The sequence below is a fragment of the Notamacropus eugenii genome, chromosome 2 (genome assembly GCF_028372415.1).
Source record: "Notamacropus eugenii isolate mMacEug1 chromosome 2, mMacEug1.pri_v2, whole genome shotgun sequence".
Taxonomy (NCBI): domain Eukaryota; kingdom Metazoa; phylum Chordata; class Mammalia; order Diprotodontia; family Macropodidae; genus Notamacropus; species Notamacropus eugenii.
In genome coordinates, this window is record NC_092873.1 from 459,790,686 (window position 1) to 459,813,664 (window position 22,979).

The window sequence follows — 22,979 nt, forward strand, 5'->3', positions numbered from 1 at the left end:
CTATACTTCTTATCTATATCATGCTCATAATTGTGGGTGTTCTCCAAGATTCTTTCCTAGACTGTCTTTTCTTTCCCTCTACACTGCTTCTCTTGCTAATGTCTTCAACTCCTAGGAGTTCAATTATCACCTCTATGCAGATGACATTTCAAATGTATGTCCATAACTGACCTCAAACATTCCTCCCAACTGTCCCATTTTTAAAACCTCCTTTCTTCTACTGAAGATACTACCATCCTTCAGGTTCCCAGGTTCATAATTTTGGCAATAGCCTTAGCTTCTCACTCTCTGCCACCCTATATATATAAGCAGTTGCCAAACATTGCCATTTCTACCTTCATGACATCTCTCTCATTTAATTCCTCTCCACTTACAATGCTGCCACCTTAGATCAGCTCCTCCTCAACTTCTGACTAGATTATCGCAAGTCTCTTAACTCATCTCCCTGCTTCATGCCTTTATCCATTTCAGTCTAGCCATTGCTGCCAAAGAAACTTTCTTTGAGCACAGATCTGACCATTCTTCCCTACTCAATCGATTCCAGTGACTTCCTATTTTTTTCTAGGAAAAATATAAGCCTTTAGTTAAGTTTTTAAAGACCTACAGTCTGTCCCCAAGCTATCTTCCTAACTCCAACGTACATTTAACCAATTTCCAAACTCAGCAGCTCAGTCAAACTGGCCTTTGCTCTGTTACTCACTAACAATGCCTCATCTTCTGTCTCCATGCCTTTGTACTGATCACACAATGTATGAAATGTACTCTCTCCTTGTCTTCCGCCTCAAAGACCTTCTTTTCATTTAAGAAGCAGTTCAAACACCATCTTCTGCATGACCTTTCCCAAGCCCTCCAACTTATAGTGCCCAACCTCCTGAACTACATTGTATTTAACTATTATTTAAGTATTTGTATTTATTTACTCTAAGTTATAAATGTGTATATATGTGTGTATACACACACACAAAAAAAAAAACATGCCTGCTATCTCCCCTTATGCCTTCAAAGCACTCTTTCCTCATATCTACCTCTAATAATATCTAGCTTCCTTTAAAGCTCAGCTCAGGTATCAACTCAGAGAGATTTACCCGATCCCCCTAGTTCTTAGGGATCATCCCCTAACATCCTCTAAAATTACCCATATACATTTTATTTACTTATATGCCTACATGTTGTATCCCTCAGGAGAATTTAAGCTCCTTGATGAAAGCAACTGTTTGTTGTACTTTTGGGGCCACCTACCACATAGTAGTTGCTTAATAAATCCTTGTTGAATTGAACTGAATCCAGCAGGAAAAGCACTTATTTCTAAAAACGAACTGGCAACTGAGGGAGGAAAGCCAATCTAAATTATAACTTAGGGGAATGCTTTGGAAAAAATGAAAGCTTACCTTTACAGGGGCTAAGGAATATTAGGGTTCCTATTTTCATCTTGTGTCTTTTTCTGACAGCTGGCTATCGGTAAAATAGCCAAAAGACCACCTTGATGAAAACTTTCTCCATCAAATCAGTTAATCAATAACAAGCACTTATAAAGTACTTACTATGTATTGTGAACAACTCAAGGCTACAGACAAAAGTAAAACACTCCCTTCTCTCCAAGAGCACACGTTCTAATAAACAGTACCTTTAAAATCAAATTTTACCAAGTATAAAACATATACCTACTCAGGTGCCTAAGGAAAAGCCCTACAAGAGTACAAAAGAACTAATCCCCTCACAATTAAGGCTAGGTGGGCTCCCTCCTTTCTCACACTTCATCATGTGATGATATTTAAGGCCTAGAAACAAGAAAATTCCCAGCAATTCTCATTTTAATCAACTTTGCACAGTGGGATATATCTCCAATACACTTTTAAAGCTTACTCTACTATCAAATTCTTTTGACCAAAATATCTATTCACTCCACCTGTTTTAATGATACTGTTGCAGGAAAGAAAGTCTCTTCTGGCCGTGAATTGTTTCTTTTTCGGCTGGAATACTCAGGATGACATTTTTCCCTCCACTTACATTCAGATGATTTATATGAAGAATCTGATGGTGATAAATGTTTAACTTTGTGTCTAGACAAACTTGGAGGATTCTGAAGGCTCTCTTTTTTCTCACATGAAGGCTTTGGTTTATGAAATTTAGAATTTAAAACATTATCCTCTACCACTTTTTGAACAGTACCATAGGATTTTGTGGCAATTTTGAAACTGATTCTGCATCTTTCAGGTTCAAGTGCTTCTTTACTCAAGGATTTGGAGTTATATTCCTTGGCAAATTCATCTTTAACGTACTTCTCTAGTGAAGATTTTCCTACGTTATCTTTGACTTTATTGATCTTTTCTCTCTTCTTATATCCTTTCATCCTTTCCCTTTGAACAAGATATTGAGGCCATTTCCTTTCGCTTGTTGGCACTTCAGGTTTGGACTGTGCGCTCTTGGTGAATGGGAGGTTATGATGGCTTTTGAGGTCATGATCACTCTTGTTCTCACTTTTCAATTTTACATCCTCACGTTTGAAATCATACTTCTGTGTTTCTTTCTCACTTCTACTTAAAGATTGACTGTGAGAAGTACTCTGACTGCCATCAGATGATTTTTTTTGAAGTCTATCAGGTGCTTGAGATGAAAAAGAACTGATTTTTTGTTTCTTCTTTTGAGTGCCTGTTTCTACATCCAACCTACAAAGTAGTGCAGAAAATTAAGTTACAGGACTACTTGTACACTATGACACTCTCAAACTTATACTGGAATAGTGTAAAGTATAAGGTGACATAAGATGCATTAAATTATAATTACCAAATTCCACTGAATATTGTAACAATTCAAAATCAATATAGACATATCTGATAACATCCAATTTATAATAATCTATTATAATGTTTTACATTCACGTAGCACTTTACAGCCTATAAAATGCTTCATTCTGATCCTCACAACAAATCAAGGAAATGAGCACTGGTATTATTACCGCAGTTTGCAAATGAGGAAATTAAAACTTTGGAGAGGTCAATATGCCCACAGTCACTCACAAAGACATATGATATCCAAGCATGCAGTTTATGTATACATATGAAATCCAACACTGTAAAACTCTACTAAACACAAATAAATGCCAATGTAATTAAAAACAACAATACATAAATTCATAAAATTTGTCCTATGCCAATGAAATCAAAGTGATACTTTATAGAGCTAATAAATAACAAAATTCTTTGGAGAAAGAAAAGGTCTTAGAAATGTAAAGGAAGTAAGAAAAAATAGAAATGAAAGGAAAAATAGCAGTTTCAGATCTCAAATTATAGCACTTATTATTTGAACTATTTGGTGCAGGTTAAAAAATATAAAAGTAGATCAGTGGAAGAGACTAGATGAGGAATAACTCAGTGTATAGTAAGCCTAAAAACACAAATTATTTGTAGAAGAACTCCCTCTTTGACAAAAACTACTGGGAAAAACTGGAAAGTAGTTTAGCAAAAATTATATTTAGATCAAAATGTTAACCTCTTTTCCATGATAAATTCAAAATGGACTCTATGTACCAAAAAGAAAAATACAAAGAGTAGAGAATCAGATGAAGATGAAGCCTTTTTCAGTTACAACTAAGGAAGTGCTCTCAAACAATTACGGAACAGAAATGATCACAAAAGATAAAATAATTTGGATTATATTAATTGAAAGGCTTTTGCATGAATTCTATCAATTAACTAGGATAAAAAGGGGTGTTGACTAGGGAAAAAAATGCATCAAATACCAGATAAGGGTCTGATTTATACACCACCCCAAACATCCCTAAGGGATAAATGATCGAAGAGTTATCAAAAGAAGAATTACAAACTATTAATAACTATATAGAAAGATCACTCTACACACCAAAAAAGAAGAGAAATGCAGAGCAAAACAAATCAGCAACATTACCTGACAATGAATAAACTGGCAAAGATGACAAACGATGGAAATACCCCTCTCTCCCACTGATGAATTCTTCTTGAGACCTACATAGTGTGGAGGGAGTCATGCCTATTTCTGACCTTATAATATCTTTATCTATCTGACACACCGTAAACACTTAATAAACGTTTGTTTTCCTCTTTCATCCTCCCTTCTTAGTGCTAGAATAGCTTGAGAAAGAACAGCACACTAGTACAGTGTTAGCAGAGCTGTGACTTGACCCAACCACGCTGGAAAACAATTTAGAATTCAGCTAAAACTGTGGTAAAAATGTCTACTACCTTTGACCAAAGATGCTATTAATAGGCATATACTCCAGGAAGGTAAAAGACAGAAAGGTCCCATATATAACAAAACGGTCACGTCACCATTTTTTTCTACTAGTATAAATTGTAAACAAAGTAGTTGTCCATTGATCAGATCATGACTAAACAAACCTGTACAGGAATGTAATAGTACTGTACAGTAAGAAACAAAGAATATAAAGAATCCAGAGAAGCAGGTAAGACATATGAAAGCACACAACGACTACAACAAGTTACATGGAAAGAATAAAAAAATGAAGCTATCATATAATTATAGTGAACAAACATAGCTAAGAAGAGATAAAAAGGCATATCCTTTCCTTCTCTGCAGAAAAACTGTAAGAACTGTTAATTTTGATGAACTGCTTCTGCCTTCTCTTTCTTTTTCATTCCTTGCTTCAAAGAATAGCTCATTAGGTAGGGGATATATTCAGGAATATAGGTGATATTTACAAAAAGACATCAATAAAGTTTTTTAAATAAGAAATACATCTTATATAACAAATGTCTCAAATAAAGAATAGTGGAGAAAACATTTGGGAATTTATTCAGACATATTGTTTCCATTAGAAAGCTAGTTCTATTACTTCTATACCTCTTAATGGTCTAGAGACATAAAACTCATATGATTCAAGGTTCATATCCAAATATTTACTTGGAATATGGTATGTGAAATATGGTGTCAGTCCTAATGAAGCACACCAAGAAGTTTAGTCAATGCACACTGGCCTCAAAGAATTTATTGTCTTAGGGCATTCACTATTTTTATATTTCTCAAACTTCCTTCACAATCTATTCAAACAAAGAGAGGATTATTTTTCCTTTCCTACCTTATTAATATTGTTGTTTTTACCTGGAAAGACTTACATGAATTGATGCAAAGTGATGTGAGCAGAACCAGGAGAACACTGTATACAGTAACAGCAATACTGGGTGATGATCAACTGTGAATAACTCCGCTATTCTCAGCAATACAATGATCCTAGACAATTCTGAATAACTTATGATGAAAAATGCTAATCATCTCCAGAGAAAGAACTGATGGGAGTCTGACCATAGATAGAAAGATACTTTATTTTTCTTGGAATTTTTATCTGTGCTTTCTTTCATAACATGACTAACATTATTTTGCACAACTGCACATCTATAACCTATATCAAATTGCTTGCCTTCTCAATGAAGCAGGAGGGAGGGAAAGAATTTGGAACTCAAAAATTTTTAAAAACGAATGTTAAAAATTGTTTTTATACATAATTGGGGTAAAATAATTAAATGTATATTATTGTTAAAAACAATTGAGAACAAAATTTTAATTGCCATGTCCAAAAAGAAATGTCTCCTTCAAAACTGAGTCCCATGACCTCTGTCAAGAGTTGGGTTGTATGTTTTATCATAAGTTCTCTGAATGGTGACTGCAGTCCGCAAGTCTTTCAAAGCTGTTTGTTATTAAAATGTTGTTGCATAAATTGTTCTGGTTCTTCTCACTTCATTCTATATCAATTCACGTCTTTCCAGCTTTCTTTGAAATTGTCTCTTTTATGATTTTTTAGAGCACAAGTTATTCTATTATATCACATGCCAGATTTTAATTTCTAGGCATTCCCCAATTGATGGAAATCCCTCAGTTTCTAATCCTTTGCCACCACAAAAAGAGCATAGCAGTTCTTTTTTAATATATTTATATTTTTTATATTTTTATATATATGGATCCTTTTCTTTTTTCTTTGATCTCTATGAGGTATAACCCTAGTAGTGGTAATCCTGGGTCAAAAGGTATGTAGAGTCAAGTCACTTTTTGGTCAGTTCCAAACTGCTTTCCTGAATGACCAGACAGTTCACAGCCCTACCAACAGTGCTTTAATGTACCTGTCTTGCCAAAGCTCAACATTTGCCATTTTTCATTTTTGTTAACTTTGTCAATCTAATGAGTGGGAGAGAGAACCTCAGTTTATTTAATTTGCATTTCTCTAATTATTGATGATATGGAGCATTTATTCATATGACTTTTGATTTAGATTCTTTCCTTACAAAAACTATCCTCTGACCATGTATTACAACTCTACTCTCTATCTTCCATATCTATCTCTCTATCTTCCATAGCTATCTCATCAGTTCTCCTAGCTATTTCTGCTACCAAACAATTCAACAAAGATCACCAGTACAACTTTTATTGTGACCTCACATAGTATGAATGTTATAGATTCACTTTTTAAATTACCATGCTAATGCTTTTAGTAAATTTTGTAAAGATGAAACAAAGCCAAATTACTTAGGACTGAAATCTAGATTTAACTGATGGAATTTTTATTTCATTGAAAATTTTCTTGCTTAAGGTGATGCTAACAAAACTCAGTTGCTATTTCAAACAGAATTTCTGTATGTCAGTCAGAGATAATATTTATATACAAAAACTGAATAAAATCATTAAATCAAAAATAGAAGATTTTCCATATTTTCCACAAATTCAAAATCTATTCTTAGTTTTATTTCCCTTGGGTTTCACCATCCATATTAACCAAAAAAGTATAAAGACGTTGGCACAATAAGGAATTTACCTCTGAAGATCTTCTCTTCTTTTTGAATCACAGTATAAAATGTCTGTATCATCAGATTTCTGAAAAAGGAAATTTATGTATCAGCAAGAACTGAATAAGCACAAACTATGCAAAACACTGATAACATTTTTAAAAAAAGGCTTCCTCCCCTTGTTGGGCTCACAGACTAGCTGGGAATGGTCAAGACAAGTGAAAAAAACAGTGTGATAGCAAAACAAAGCAGCAATTTCTCTACATCCCTGTCTCTTTGCTACAAAATGATAGATGTGCACTAAATGATCTCCAAGATCCTTTCTGGTTCTATGACAATGATCCTTTGAAAAATGATCATATATTCTGAATCTTCTAAGACAGTTGTGATTTTTCTTTTAAATGATCTAATGAGGCTTTACTAAATAATTTTCATTTGTCACACCACATAAGCCCATTTTTGGCTTAGAGAATATGGTCAAATAAATAAGCACTTTAGTGCTTTATATTTTCTCCAAACCGTGCTAACTACCAGGGATTCAAAGAAAGCCAAAAACAATTTCTGTCTTCAAGGAGCTCATGTTCTAATGGAGGAGAACACATGCAAACAAATATGTACAAAGAAGCTATATACAAGGTGAATTAGAGAGAAAGTACTAGCAATTGAGGGGATAAAGAAAGGTCTCTTACTTCTAGAAGGTGGGAGACGAGTTGAAACATGAAGGAAGCTAGAGAAGCCAGAAGGCAAATAGATAAAAGCAAGCAGAGCATTCCACGTCTGAGAAAAAAACCAGTGAATATACAGTCAGAAGTGGAGTGTCTTCTGAGAGAAACAACGAGAATAGTGACACTAGTTAAGAGTACATGGGTAGGAATAAAGCATAAAAAGACTTAAAAGGTAGGAAAGGGTCAGGTTAAAAAGGGCTCTAAAAACCAAACAGACAGTTTTATATTTGACATAACTCCAAAGTTTAGTGAATAGGAGGTAACATGGTCAGATGTACTAGAATGGTTATTACAACAGTCCAGGTCATTAAGTGATGAGGGCCTGCACCAAAACATCGGAAGTAGCAGAAAAGAGAAGAAGATATCTACAAAAGATGCTGCAAAGGCAAAATTTGCAAGGCTTAATAACATATCAAATATGAAAGAGTGGAAAAAAAACTGAAGAGTTCAGGATGACACCAGGATACATACTATTGTATCCTGTACAATAAGGGGAAAGTCAGGAAGAGGGGAGTGCTTGGGGAGAAACAAAATGAGTTGAATTTGGTCATAGTGAGTTTAAGATATCTATGAGACATTCAGTTTGAGATGTGTAACTGGCAGTTGGAGATGGGAGGTCAGAAGTGAGAGTGCAGCTGGTTAAAGAAATCTGAAAATCACCCACACAGAGATGTTAATTGAATTCATGAGCCCTGACAACATCACCAAATGATGTGGTATAGAGGGAGAAGAAGGCCTAGGACAGAGCTTTAGGGGGTCACGCCTGGTTAGGAGGCACTACCTAGATTCAATGAAGGAGACGTAGGAAAGGTCAGAGAGATAAAACAGGAAAAAGTAATGTCATGAAAAGACAGAGAAAACAGAATATCAAGAAGAGGGTGACTGACAGTGTCAAAGGCTAGAGAAAGGTCAAAAAGGATAAAGACTGAGGAAAGGCCATTAGCTTTGGTGATTAAGAGATCCTTGTTAACTTTGGAGAGATTAGTTTGAGTTGATTAAGGTTGGTATCGAGATTACAGAAACTTCAGAAGAGAGTGAGAGGACAGGAAGTGAAAGTACAGCTTGTAGTCAGAAGGAAACAAGCATTTATTAAGTGCCTACTATGTGTCAAGAACTGTGCTAAGTGCTTCACAAACATTATCTCATTTAATCCTCACAATCCTGGGAAGTAGGTATTATTATGATCTGTTTTATAGCTGAGAAAACTGAGGCACATAGAGGTTAAGTGACTTGCCCAGATCACAGCTAGCAACTGTCTGAGGCTAGAAATGAACTCAGGTCTTCCTGACTCCAGGCTCAACACTCTACCCACTGCGCCAACTCACTGCCTCTAGGTACCTTTCTCAAGTTTAGCCATGAAAGGGAAGAGAGATAGTGAATGCCAGCAAGGACAGATGGATTGAGTATTTTTCTTTTTTTCTTTGTTTCCTGCAGTCTCTTTACAAAGAAAAAGAGGGCAGTGAGAGAGAAGTTATGTGCTCAGAACCAGCACCCTATCCTTCCCTTTCACTCCTAATCCCCAGTGTGACATTTGCAATTGCCTGTTGGATATCTCAAACTGGAGGTTCCATAGGCAGCAAACTCATCATGTGAGTGATGTAAAATGAGGAGGAAGATAGAAAAGGAAGGTTTTGGTTAATGTCCTATATCTGTTCAGTAAAATAGGAGGCAACGTTCTCACCTGAGAGGGTCACTGTTACTATAAAAGCTGATTAAAAAAAAAAAGAGACAAATTAAGTAGCTGGGGAAGGGAACTGGTTAGAACTAGAGCTCGGCTTTAAAGAATAACAATAATAACTAATTACTTTATTGTTCATAAAGTGCTTTTCTAAGAAAGACTCTCTAAAGCACATAATGCAAATACAGTTTAGAAAAGGAAAGCTCAGAACTTAAGTGACTCATCTAAGGTCACACCACTAATAAGTGGTAAATTTTAATTTATTACAACACTGTAGGCATGCATAAGTAAAAGATGAAGGCATTCCAAGTTGGAAAATGAACATGAACAAAGTCTTGGAGCTGGAAATGAGCACAATAAGTTCAAGTATAGTGCATATGGTAAGGAAACTAGGCAAGTTGGAATACAATATGCATATAAGGTTAGCAATGGGAGAAAATGTTGGATAAGCTGGATAAGATCAATTAGAGAAAACCCTGGATGCCAGAAAAGAGAGTTCTGATACTTTAACTTATAAACAAAAGAGATTCACTGAAGTCTTTTTTTAATGATGACATGAAGATTAAGCTGATAAAATGGAATGAAAGTTAAATTCTATGAAACCAAAATGCTTAAAGCATTCTACACTAGGCATAATGGAGTTTTCACAGTTATTCTTCTTGGCATTAACCAAAGTAATATACCTCACCTTCAATTCCTTGTGTACATTTACCTACCTGTTCATACATTAGGTAAGTATTGCATGGCCTTTCATGCATTCATTTATCATTTCTATTGCCATATTTGGGGTTTTTTTATATCTGGAAGTGTATTCTAGTTCTATGAGTAGAACAATTAGTATATATAAATGCAATTAGGCTATTAATAAATGGTTTTTGATGAGAAGGAAGTTAAAATTTATAGCCAAAAAGAAAAGAAGAAAATCAAAGTATAAGATTATTATGAAGAAAAGATTAACAAAAAAGAATAGGGGGAAGAAAACAAGGAAATTACTCAGGATAGTTAAAAACTTACCAACTTTCTCTTCCCTAAAGTTGAACATCTGGAATAAGACGGGATACTGGGGTTTAGTGCTTTCGAAGAGATTGTTTTCTGTTCCTTTTCCTAAGAATTCCGAGGGGAAAAAAGGGAGGATTGTGTAAAAAGAGTTATTTCTATATATCATAATGAATCTATGCTTATTAAGTACTCAACAGTAATACCTTCGAGATATTAGAGGAATAAGAATGTAAAGACACAGCTACATAAGAGGGAAGGTGGGGAAGCAAGTGTGGTAGAAAAAATACAGACCTGAAATGCAACAGACTTGGGTTCTATCCCTGGATCTAGACCTATTTTATGACAATGAGGAAATCACTTAACCTTTCTGAGGCTTGGTTTCTCATGTAAAGGTGAATGGTGTATACCCAATGGCCTCTTAAGGTTACTTCTAGCTTAAATATTCTAAGATTCTATGATTCCTTAAGGTTTAGTTGGCGCTCAGGGGTGGTCAATTCAATAAGTGTTAAGAGACTAGTCTATTCAGGGTATACTAGGCCCTGGGTGCATCAAGATGGAAAATACCACAATTCCTGTCTTTAAAAGCTTTTCAAGTGATAGTTAATAAATGTTTATAAAATGAATGAATCCAATAGGATCTATTAAAGATGGCAGATAAGGACCTATGGTTCCCTGCCACATCTCTACACACTCCAGTGAGTAACCTTATACAAACAGGAAGAGCTGAGGAAGAATCACAGAATCTTGGTGACAGAAGATACCTTAGAGGCCATCTAGTCCAACTCATACCTGAAGAATCCCATCCATAATATCCCCAACAAGTGATCATCCAGGTTTTACTTAAAAAGTGGACAAAATTGCTACTCCATAAGGCAGCCCATAGGAAGGCCCTAAAAATAAGTGGTCATCTTGTTAACAAAAGATTTTCTCATGCTGAAGCCCCTTAATAAAGCAGTCTAGGTCCTAGCACAAATAGGATCACAGACTGTGAGCTGGAAGGAATTTTATATATCATTAAATCCAACCGCCTCATTGCCCAGAAGAGGAAAAGTGAAGTATCCAAGGTCACAAAGCCAGGATAGTCTGCCTGCCAGGACAGTCTGCCTACCAGGAGAAACAAGGTTCTCTTCACACCAGGGGTTTGGAAAGCTTTCAAAACACAGTAATCCTGATCTAGTGTGGTTTGTGTCAGCTTGAACAAATCAGGGATCCCCTGGAAATTCACTCTCTATAGGATAATGATGCTTAGGAGCAGGGGTTCCCTGCTGGAGATGCTAGACCAACAAAGCATTACTGAACAGATATAAGAAAGTCTATGAACTTGAATGGGAAAAAATTGCATCTTCATTTCAATATTTTCAATTTTTTCTTCATAATCCTATGTATTTTAAAGCCCATAATATAAAAAAAGTTAAGAATTCTTGATTTATTGATTCATGTTAGCATCTCATAAAGGAACAACTAAAAATTCCCTTCATTAAATCACAAACACACAACAAAAGTTAGCATACAATACATGACTTCTGATTACAAAATTAGTTACAGCAATCAGTAATAGTACATACTAATGTGGGAATGAATATGGCATGCTACTATGGCTCTCACCTTTATCTTTCTGTCTTCTCCTAGCAAGCTAAATGTTCTACACTGAAATAAAATTTCTTAGATGTCTCTTCTGACTGCTAACCACAATTGCTAACCCAGGCAGGTAAGTGGTGCAATTGATAAGAGCACTGGGCTGAAGTAAGGAACACCTAAGTTCAAATCCAGCCTCAGACATTTACAGCTGTGTGACCCTGGGCAAATCACTTAACTCCCATATGCCTCAGTTTCCTCATATGTAAAATGAGTATCATAATGGCACCTTCCTCCCAGGTAAGATGAATGATAAGCCCAAGGGACAGAATATCTGGATAATTAATAATTTATTAGGTTAGCAATAATTAATAAATTGATAGATAAAACCATGGAGATCATGGAAGGAAAAGTGGATTGCCCTTGACAGGTGAAAACCAACCATAATTGGTTAACTATTAATAAGTAGGTAGACTTCTTCTAATGAGGAGGTGGACTAAAAACCTTCAGTCCTTTTCCAGCAGAGAATGTGGCTTAAAGTAAGACTCAGCTGCATCCAACACAAAGGGCAAATCCATCTCTACTACTCAAGTTGAACAGTGAGGGTAGGGGTAATAAGTGGGGCAGGGGAGGGGGGAACCCCCTGGGCTGTGGTTCAAGAGTGTGAGTCTAATGCTTTTAAGGTTGGAATTCACCAAGATTAGATTCTCTAAGTAGGGAGGATTCCCAGGCAATCTCATCTATCAGAAACATTCTTCAGAGACTGATCCACAGGTTAAATAAGGAAGTAAAAAGAGAAAAAAATCTGGAATCTGATATGAATAACTGGTTATTAGTATAATAGAAAAATAATCATTTCTCTTACAGGGTTGTTGAAAGGTTCAAATGAGATAATAATTATGAAGTGCTTAGCACAGTGCCTGGCATATAGTAAGCATGATATGCTTAATTTATAGTTAACAAGTTCCTGACTTTAACTGATAATTTTATTTATGATGATTTAATTGAATAATTGATTTCTGGGAACTTCCTGGATTTACTCCATATTTTCTATGATGATTAGAAAAAGGGTGAAGGCTGCATACAAATCTCCTGCAAAGGACAAAGTTAAAGAATGCTAATGATACCTCACTGTGTCAGTAAAGTCCAATAGTAAACTGGCATGCACCCCACCAGGACCCCTTCCCAAAATAAATGCTCCCCTTGGGAGAAGGAACTAAGGATATGATTATTAACAAAAAAGTGACTATAACTGGATGTTCATATAAAAACTCAAAATTGAAAGCTCTGGCCTGGTATTCTGGTGCTAGGTCTGTGGCCATCAAAACAGGTCTTTTCCTTCCAGGAGTTGATTCATTCCAAAGGATCCAAAACCCATGGCAAGACAGCTTGAGGTTTTTTAACAACCCACCTTGCCCGTATCAGGAAATGACTTTCACCTTTGCTAGTATCACTGATAGCCATCTCCAAGATTTATCTACATTCCCATCCACATAAACTTTGAAACTACCCATTTAATAGCTTACATTTCACTTCAGGTGAATTAAATCACTAGTCTCTGACATAATGAGATGCATATTAAATAAATCTCCCTAACTCCTCCCAAACTTAACCAATTCTAACCAATACCCACAGAAACTAAGAAATAACATTATTAGAATGTCATGACATTTCACCTTCATAAAAGTTCCTTTTTTAAGAAAAAAAAGATGAGGAAAATAATGTAACTGTCTTGGGACAAGCAAACCTTGACAAAAAGAAAAAATCATCTTCCATATCTCATTCTAAAAATTGATTTTTCCCCCTTTAATACAAAAATAAAAGCATGAAAATATTATATTTGTATCATAAAATCATAACTCTTACTTTTTCATCTAGGTTCTGGGAAGGAGATGTATCCTTTCTTTGAGACTTTTCCTGTCTTCCATGAGATCTTTTCTTGGACATTGTGAAAAGCTAAAAGAAAAGTTAAGAAGAAAAACATAATTAGAAATTACATTTCTCCAGTCTTACAATAAGATTACCAATAAAGAACTTCTACTTTTTGTTGAAAAAATCAGATTCTAGTTTTGGTCCTCTTATCTACTATAAGTTCTAGTCCTTCATCACTGTAACAGGAATTAAAAATTTGCCCCACCTCCATTAACGGGCCTCAGGTGGAGCTTGATTAGGGGAGGCTTGTTTGCTTAAAGGCTTTCACGACTTTTGGTAATTAGTCACTGAAGCAAAGGGGTTGTGATGCCTTCTGGCTGTATGTATATATACTCTGAGGTGAGATTTTGCTTTGAGGCTCAAATCATTAGAAGAGTGTATGTATGATTAGGGCAGAAGAAACTCTGGGTAGCCTTTAAGGAGCCCAGGCCCACCTCACCTACCCCCACTTGAAAACACAGATGTTGGTGCTTCTGTGTGTCTGTCTGTGTGTCCCTGTCTCTCTCTCTCCGTCTCTCTCGTAAAGATGTATGTATTGTCTGCGGTCAGACAGTTTGAAGCCCTGTCTGTCAGTCTTTCTGTGTGTAATTTCTGCTTGTATTTTCTCTAAAGTTCAGGGTGCTGACTTTTTCCCTTGAACTAAGTGAATGATATGTGTTTGATTACAGTGATTTTTAACCCTTTAAAAAGTTGCTTTCTTTTTAGAAAAGCAGATCTAAGAACCTGTAGGTCATCCTGGGTGCCAGGGTCACCTAAGAAAGATGATATGATTTATTGTCCAAAACAGATCTCATTAAATCTACTGAATTCACTCCTTTTCTAAACTTCCCTATTTCTACCATGGGCACCACAACCCTTACAGTAACCGAAAATCCCATGCCATTCTTGACCAACGTAGCAATTATAAACCTTGAGATTATAATTTAACGTCACATTGTAATGACAAGACCCCAACATAGAGTCACTTAGGCTAAGTGGTTCTAACGCCCACTGCAAGCATATAAACAAAACAGATAGTTATGCCTGCAGTTTTTGATGGAATGAACTCTTGACATGCTACAAGGGTCTAGTCATTCTTCTGCTTAGTTAACACTGGATAACTACCAGTCTGTATTCCCCAAAAAGAAACGTCTTACCCTAGCGTCACCCAAGCTTGGTATTGATAAGGGACTCCAAGAATTTTCCCACCACATCTAGGTGGAAACATCCCCTCCTAAATCTAACACTGATCACCTGCTTTCAACCAACCTCATTTTTAAAGGATATAATCTTGCCACCTGAACCCCAACTCTGAGAGTGTTTTTGCTCCAACATGTCCACCTCACTCTCAGACTGGGATGTTTCTTGCATGTGAGGACAAACCACTGTTTACACTGCCATGGTATGTATCTTCTTTGCATGCTTGCTCCATCAAATAACAATAAAGCTCATGATTGTATCATTTGTAAAAACTCCAGAAGCCAGATGTCTTCTGTCTTAATCCAAGATTAAAGCCAAGTAAAGTAGTCAGTCACTCCTTTTCACCCTCCATATTCAAACATCTGCTAGGTCTTATTATTTCCATCTCCATCTGGCTCTTCCATCTATCCCCTTTTTTCTACTCACAGCCCTTTTTCTACTCAAGCCCTTCGTTTCCCATTTCCTTCTCCAATGGATTAAGGCAAACAGAGGTTAAGTGACTTGCCCAGGGTCACACCACTAGTAGTAGCTTCCTAATCAGTCATCCTGCATTTAGTCTCTCCCTGTCTAATCCAGACTCCACAGTCACCTAAGTGTTTTTCCTAAAGCACAGGTCTAACTGTGTCATTCCCCTGGACAATAAATTCCACTAACTTCCTTCCATCTCAAGTCAATTACAAACTCCTAGTCTAGCCCTGTAAGCGCTTCACAACCTGGCTACAATGGATACTTTTCATTTATCACAGATTCAATTATCACCTCTGCACTAATATTCTCAGATCTATTTAAGCAGCCCTACCCTCTCTTCAGTCTAAATCTAAGTTTAGCGCCAAACCCTCCCCTCTTCTATCTTTTCTGTTACTACAGAGGATACTACCATTCTCTCAGTCACCCAGGCTTACAACAACTGGTATCACCACCAAGGGCAGGGCACCTGTAGCCTTCTAGGTCCTTGGGTGCAGCCTTTTGACTGAATTCAAGTTTTACTGAATAAATCATTTTATTGAGGGGATTTGTTCTGTGAAGCTTGGATTCAGTCAAAGCGTTATACTTGAGGACTTATAGGCCACAGGTCACTCACCCCCTGGGCTCTTCACTTTCTCTCACCCCCTATGTCCAATCTGTTGCTAAGTCCTATCGATTCTGCTTTTATATCTGTTATACATGTACCCTTAGGGGACTTGCAATCCACTAAAACTCCCAGACTTCCCCCCCAAAACTACAGTATAACCAAGCCTCCCCTGGCACTGATCGCTCAGCATAGTGGGCCCACATCAGAAAGGGTGCTGTGCTCTTTGAGCAAAGCAGAATTGAGACAGCACAAAGTAAACACAGGATGCGCAAATTTGGGATATCCACCCCAAATATTCACATGGACTATCTGTGTCCAACCTGTGGTAGAGCATTCTGAGCTCGTATTGGTCTGATCAGCCACAGTCAGACACACTGAAATTTCACTTTATCATGGTGATGTCATTTTGGTCCTCTTCAAAGACAAAAAACAACAACCAACCAACTTGTGAATTTGATTTCTGCAATCTAGTTAAAACCAACCATCAGCTGACTAGTCTATAGACTGTATAGTTTGCAGACCCCATTCTCTTCCCTTCTGTAAAAATTAAGACATCTGCCATTCTCTAACCCTGCTTAGCTCTCTGATTCTCCAAAATGTTTCAAATATACAAGGGAAGAAGGGAGAGAGGTGGGAAGGGGAAACAGGCATTTATTGTTCACTGTGTAGCAGGCACTGTGCTAAATGCTTCCTCATGTTTCTTATAACAACTCTGGGAGGTAGGTGCGATTATTATCCCCATTCACAGTTGAAGAAACTGAGGCAAATATCAGTTAAGTGACTTTACCAGAGGTACAGAGACACTAAGTACCAGATCTGAACTCTGATGTTCCTAACTCCAGACCCAGTGCACTTACCCACTGTGCCTCCTAGCTACACATACAGTAACTTAGTAACCATTTCTGACAATTATTTCTGTAGCTAAGGCTGAACTGCATGTAGCTTAGCTGGATCAAGTACCTTGATTGTTTCTTATTTATGAATCCTGGATGTTTTGCTTTTAATAATTATCTTATTTATACAGTAGTTCTAACAATCAACAATATACATTTGCAACACCAATGCAATATTCATAGCACCCATGGCAGCCATGAATATCATGGTGCAATTCAGAATCGTGTGAAATACCACAGACCTCCTCGTGGAAGGCAGAAGCAAAACATTTGTTCAGATGCAAATCCATCACAGCACCAAAAATCTATACACAATAACAATGCAGAGGACAACACCATCCCCAAGCCTTCCCCCGCTAGACTTCCCACAAACCAGGTCCATTACACTCATCACAAGCAGGCTCTCTTAAACAAAATCACAATCACAAAATCACTCACGCTACCCAGGAGCCTGCATCCTTTCTAGCACACTGCTCTCAAGGCTAACTTCCTCTCAGCTCTGCCTCTTCCTGCTCCACCCATTCAGCAAACTCCTCCCACCACAGGCTCCACGTGACTTAATAGGCCTATCAATGAAAGGGAAAGATTTTCCCATTCCAATTACCATTACAACATTAACTCAAAAAAAATTTCTTTTGGTTCAGATCTCATTTTATTGTTGTAGGAACACTTGAGAGACTAAATCATTTGCCCATTTATCCCTACTAAATTCAGTTCAGTGTTCTAGCCTATCAAAATCTTTTTAGATCCTGCCTCTGTCACTCAGCTCAAAAAGGATCCTCCTGGCTCTTGCTTTATCTGCAAATTTAGTAAGCCATCCCTGCATTTATTTATCCAAGTAACTTCTAAAAATGTTAAACAGAAGCCTAGAAAACAATTTCAAAAGGAAACATGATCACTAACTTTAAAAACATGAATAATTGCCATAAAGAAGGGGGATAATAAGGCTTTTCCTTCTTGGTCCCTGAAGGCAGCACTAGGACAAATAGGTGGAAGTTATAGGGAGGCAGATTTGGGCTCAACAGAAAGGAATAAGTTCCTAATAGTGCCTACAAATGTCTTAGATGGTAGTGAGATATCAGTTACAGTGGTCTTAAATGCGAGTTTATATGACTATTTATCTGGTATGAGACTGAAGGGATCCAAATCCTTTAGGCACAGAGTCTATAACAGCAAAAAGAAACCAAACAAACAAATAACCTTTTGGGGTGGGGAGGGAAGAGAACCTGGGGAAGAAAGACAAAACAGCTATACTAGATTCCTAACTATATTGTTAATAAATTGTAAAAAATATTCATAGTAGAGATTCAAGAATATTTTTATCTAAAAAAAGGAAAAAGGACTTATTTATATGAAAACGTTTATAGCAGCTCTTTTTGTGTTGGTAAAGAACTGGAAATTGAGGGGATGTTCATCAGTTGGGAAATGGATAAACAAATTGTGGTATATGGTTGTGGTAGAATACTATTGCACTATAAAAATGACAAAAAGCATTATTTCAGAAACACATGGACTTAGATGAACTGATGCAAACTGAAGTGAGAAGAACCAGGAAAACAACGTACACAGTAACAACAATATTGTATAATGATCAACTATGAATGACTTAGCTATTTTCAGCAATACAAAGATCCAAGAAAATTCCAAAGGACTCATGATGAAAAATGCTATTCACCTCCAGACAAGGAACTGATGTGATGCTGGCTAGGGGTGCTAGGAATCCTAAAATGCAAGGGTTACAGGCCTGGTCTGCCTCAAAAGAATTCAACCACTCAAGCCCTCTTTCAGTCCAAGTAGGGAGTGTGTGGGTTCATCCTTTGTTGTCGAAGAAGACCATGCCATCAGAGAAATAATGACTTGCACTTGACTTTGTTTTGAGTGAGGGAGGGCTGCGCAGGTCACCAGCCTCACTTCTCCTCCAGAGCCATCTGAAACCAGTGACCAGATATTCACCAGGATGAGGCAATTGGGTTTAAGTGACTTGCCCAAGGTCACACAGCTAGTGAGTGTCAAATGTCTGAGGTGAAATTTGAACTCAGTTCCTTTTGACTCCTGCACTGGTGCTCTATCCACTGCGCTAGGTTGGATGAGCAAGATTGCCAGTAAGTCTGCACTTAATGGGGGTGAGAATACTTTTATAGAGAAAATGGGAAAAAGGGTCAGTGAAAAGATTTTGACGGGATTAAAGAGTGGCAAGTAACCTGCAGTGGTCCAGAGGTAACAGAGAATGAAAGATTGAGCTGAGTGGGAGGGCCACAATGAAAGGACAGTTGAAAGGATTCTCCTGCAATGGGACAGATGCCTCAAGGGGAAGCCATGGACTGGTTCCTGAAATTTGTGGGAAAGTTCAAGGACCTTTTTTTAGGAGTCCCATTGTTCCCATCAGCCCCATCACATGGAGAACTAAATGTAGATTGAAGCATACTGTTTTTCACTTTATCTTTTTGTGGGGTATTTTTTTTTTTGGTCTGTGTTTTCTATCACAACACAACTAATATGGAAATGTTTTGTATGATTATACATGTATAATTGATATCAAATTGCTTACCCTCTCACAGAGGAGAGAGAAGTGGGAGGGAGAGAGAATTTGGAACTCAAAATTTAAAAAACAAATGTTAAAAATGTTTTTATGTGTAATTGGGAAAAATATTAGAAAAAATAAAATGAAGAGTTCAGATAACAAAAGAAAAAGAATATTTTGTCCTATGAGATCTCTATCCTTGATTAAGCTCTTTCCCCTCTCTTTTCCTAAGAATTCTAATTCAGGAAAATGAAGTGGTCACAGAAGGAAGAATATACATACACACACAGGGGTACAGAAATAAATTTGACTCAACAGGGTAAATTGGAGGGAGAAGGGGTAATTAGAGGGAAGGCAGATTAAGAAAGGGATTAGCCCTAAGAAAAACAAACTCTAAACAATGAAGACAAAAATACTTGTAACTCTTTCTGAAGTGGCAAAGAATTCGAATCTGCCAGGGTGCCCATCAGCTGAGGAATGGCTGAATAATTTACGGTACATAAATGTGATGGAATACCACTGTGCTGTAATATATCATGAAGGAAATGGTTTCAGAATATGGGATGATTTGTATGAATTGATTGAGAATGAAATGGGTAAAACCAGAACAATTGATACAATGACAACAATACTGTAAAGACAAACAACTCTGAAAGACTTGGGAATTCTGATTAACATAAAGACCAACCATAATTCCAGAGGTCCAAATGCTACACATGCTATAGATACAGTTCTTTATGGATAAATGAAAGACTCCAAGTGTAGAATACCCTTTTTTTTTGGATTATGGCCAATGTAGAAATGTGTTTTATTGACTATACATGTTGGCAACAGAAGCTCTGTCTTTCAAATGGGAGTGAGGGAGTTTGGGTAGGAGGGAAAGAAGGAAGCTTGCTGTTGATTAAAAAAATAAAATTTAATTTTAAAGAAAGCACTTGCTGTCTGCAAAATTTTGTTTGGTGACAAACTGATTTCAAAATAACTTTTGCAAACTGACTCACAGTCATCTTTTTTCAAGAAAAATAATAATATAAATTTCACAATGCTAAACCAAGCCAACCCTAAATACTTCTATACCACTGCAGTAGTGTCAATTTCAAACTAAGAGAAACACACTGTGAAGACTGAAAATTTTAAGGACACAGAGTTTCTGGGTAAATTAAAATTAGTTTTATTGTCTAGAGAGCATTCAACAAAACAAGTTCCTTGTAGAGACTGAGCCAGTTGAAACGTCCATATTTATAAAGTCTTTTGAAAAGGGGGAGCGCCAGAAGATGAAAATCAATTCTGATTGGCTAATGAGAATGAATATTATAATGAGAGGGAAACTATATTCCAATGAGGGTCTTGGGGTATGGGATACTGACCACCCTAATCCCAGTCAAAGAGATTTATTATTTTGCATATCACCTGACTAAGAAAAAGGGAGAATCCACATTTTTCCAGACCTATCAGAGTAAACACAATGAGCAGGAATACACCCCTTCACATAAACTTGGAATTTCTTTAGTGTCTTTGATTAGATCTTCACTATCCTGGCTAGGTAGGTGTATGAGCAATATTTCCCACAATGGTCAATTTCTGGATGAAGAAGTAGGAAAGAGGAAAACTTTCATTCTAATCCAACAATTAGTTATTAATATATGAAAGAAATAATCATTTCTCTCAATGTAAAATTACTTCAGTGGGAATGAGGAGGCTTCATTCAGTAAAAGTGAAACTTAATTCAATCCTTGATGCTTTCAAAATTCTTACTTCTCTCCTCTGTATGCAAGATATGGATGTGGTCTTAAAATTAGTAGCTAAATTTCCAAACTCCCAGTAGCACCTGATCCCTTAAATATGACACATTCAAGGCTATAACAGATTGCTAATTGCAGTGTAAAGAATGAGTTTGGGTATCAGAAGACCACACATAGTACTAATCCCAGTTCTGCCCCTCTTGCTACTTTTTCCACCTTAGACTTCTTTCTGCACTAGACCTGTACTAATTTTTAAAATGAAGATTTGTACTCAATGATTTCAAAGGACCCTTATAGTATTAAATTCTGATACTATGATCTAAACTTTATATTAGGCAATGATAGTTATTATTACATATTTATCTAACCTCAGGCTATATTTCCAAAAATACCTGATAGTTAACTCTTTGAACATTCCAATTCTGTTAGTCAACGTGTGTGTGACTCCACTGTTAAACAGCGAGCTAGCTACGGAGCCAGAAATGGAACATAAAATTTCTTGACAGAGTCCTGAACCCAGAGCCAGCAAAAGCTGAGTTCAAATACAACCTCAGACACTTACTAGCTGTGTATCCCTGGACAAGTCGCCTAGAGGCACTTAACCTGTTTGCCTTGGATTCTTCACCTATAAAATGGGAAAAATAATAGCACCTACCAAGACTGTGGTGAGGATCAAATGAGGAATCTGGAAAGCATTCAAAATATTGTATAAATGCTGACTATTATCAGACTCTCCAGAATTAAAAATGCTTCACTACCATGCTTCACCAAAGAGTTTGTTTCTATGAATCTGATAAAACAGCATCTGCACCAACTGACAACTGTAAAATGCCTTTTAAGTTTGCCATGTATTACATATATACATATGTATGTATATATGATCTCATTTGAGCTTAGAAACACTGTAAGGCAGGTATTACAGCTATTATTCTCATTTATGAATGAAGAAACTGAAGCTGAGAGATTAAGTCACACAACTCTTACATGCCATGGAACAAACTCTAAACTTAGGGTCAAAGGGCACAAGTTCAACTCTTAGGCAAGTCACTTCATTAAGTCCTCATGCTACCAAACTCTCCTGAACATGAAGGGTTTGGATTAAATGCTCTCTACCGTCTCTCTCTCTACCGGGAAGTTTTATGATGCTCTAAGATCAACCCGTAGAGACAGCATTTAAATCTAAGCCATCTTAACTCCAATTTCATAGATGCAACTCAAGCAACAACAGACCTACCCAATCAGAAAGCCAAAAGATAAGGTCAGCTACATCAACTCTATCCCATCAATCCAAAAAACTTCCTTCTTTTTGAAGAAGGAACCCATGGCAGGTAGGGGTATGGAGGGGAGAAATGGAATGGTGTGGTTGTTCTTCCTGTTTGCCTAGTTCCAATCTAATTCTGATCAGTGATTTTCAAAGTAAGAGAAAAAACCAAAGCAACAGATTTGCTCCCTTCCTCAGAGTGGCAAACAAAGCAGTCATTTCAGATGTCCCTTGAAATTTTTTTTCTTTTTCTTCCCCTCCCCCACTGTGATGCCACCAAAATGGCCTTCTCCAGCCTAGAAGCATTTGCAGTGACTGATTCCTGCACTTGAAATACACTCCCACCTTACCCCTGCCCTCAATAAAAGACTATACAGATGCTAGCGATCATTTATTATTATTATTATATAAGACGCAGCTCAGGTATCATCTTGCACATGAAGCCTTTACTGATCCTCCAACTCCTAATGTCCTTATTCCTCAACTACCTTATATTTAACCACTTTGTGTGTGTGTGGATAGTTATGGTATATAGCATATATATACACAAAGTAGAGTATATAGAGAGAGTATATATGTATACATATATATACATAGAGTGTATATAGATATACAGAACATATATAGTATATTCA

The 22,979-nt window shown here is 36.8% G+C and overlaps 1 protein-coding gene across 7 annotated transcripts in view; it reads right to left on the bottom strand.

The window, feature by feature from the left end:
- SWT1 (SWT1 RNA endoribonuclease homolog) overlaps window positions 1-22,979 on the bottom strand; it is a 152,790-nt gene that overhangs the window by 128,151 nt on the left and 1,660 nt on the right. For 6 of the 7 annotated variants that reach the window (XM_072648385.1, XM_072648382.1, XM_072648383.1 and 3 more), the window contains exons 2-5: window positions 13,611-13,700; window positions 10,185-10,274; window positions 6,797-6,855; window positions 1,907-2,666 (exon numbers count right to left, since the gene is read on the bottom strand). In XM_072648385.1, coding sequence (XP_072504486.1) covers window positions 1,907-2,666; window positions 6,797-6,855; window positions 10,185-10,274; window positions 13,611-13,691 — 990 coding nt within the window. In that variant the 5' untranslated portion in view covers window positions 13,692-13,700. Of the gene's footprint in view, window positions 1-1,906; window positions 2,667-6,796; window positions 6,856-10,184; window positions 10,275-13,610; window positions 13,701-17,258; window positions 17,348-22,979 lie in introns of those variants that run through there. The other variant, XM_072648384.1, reaches the window with a different exon arrangement.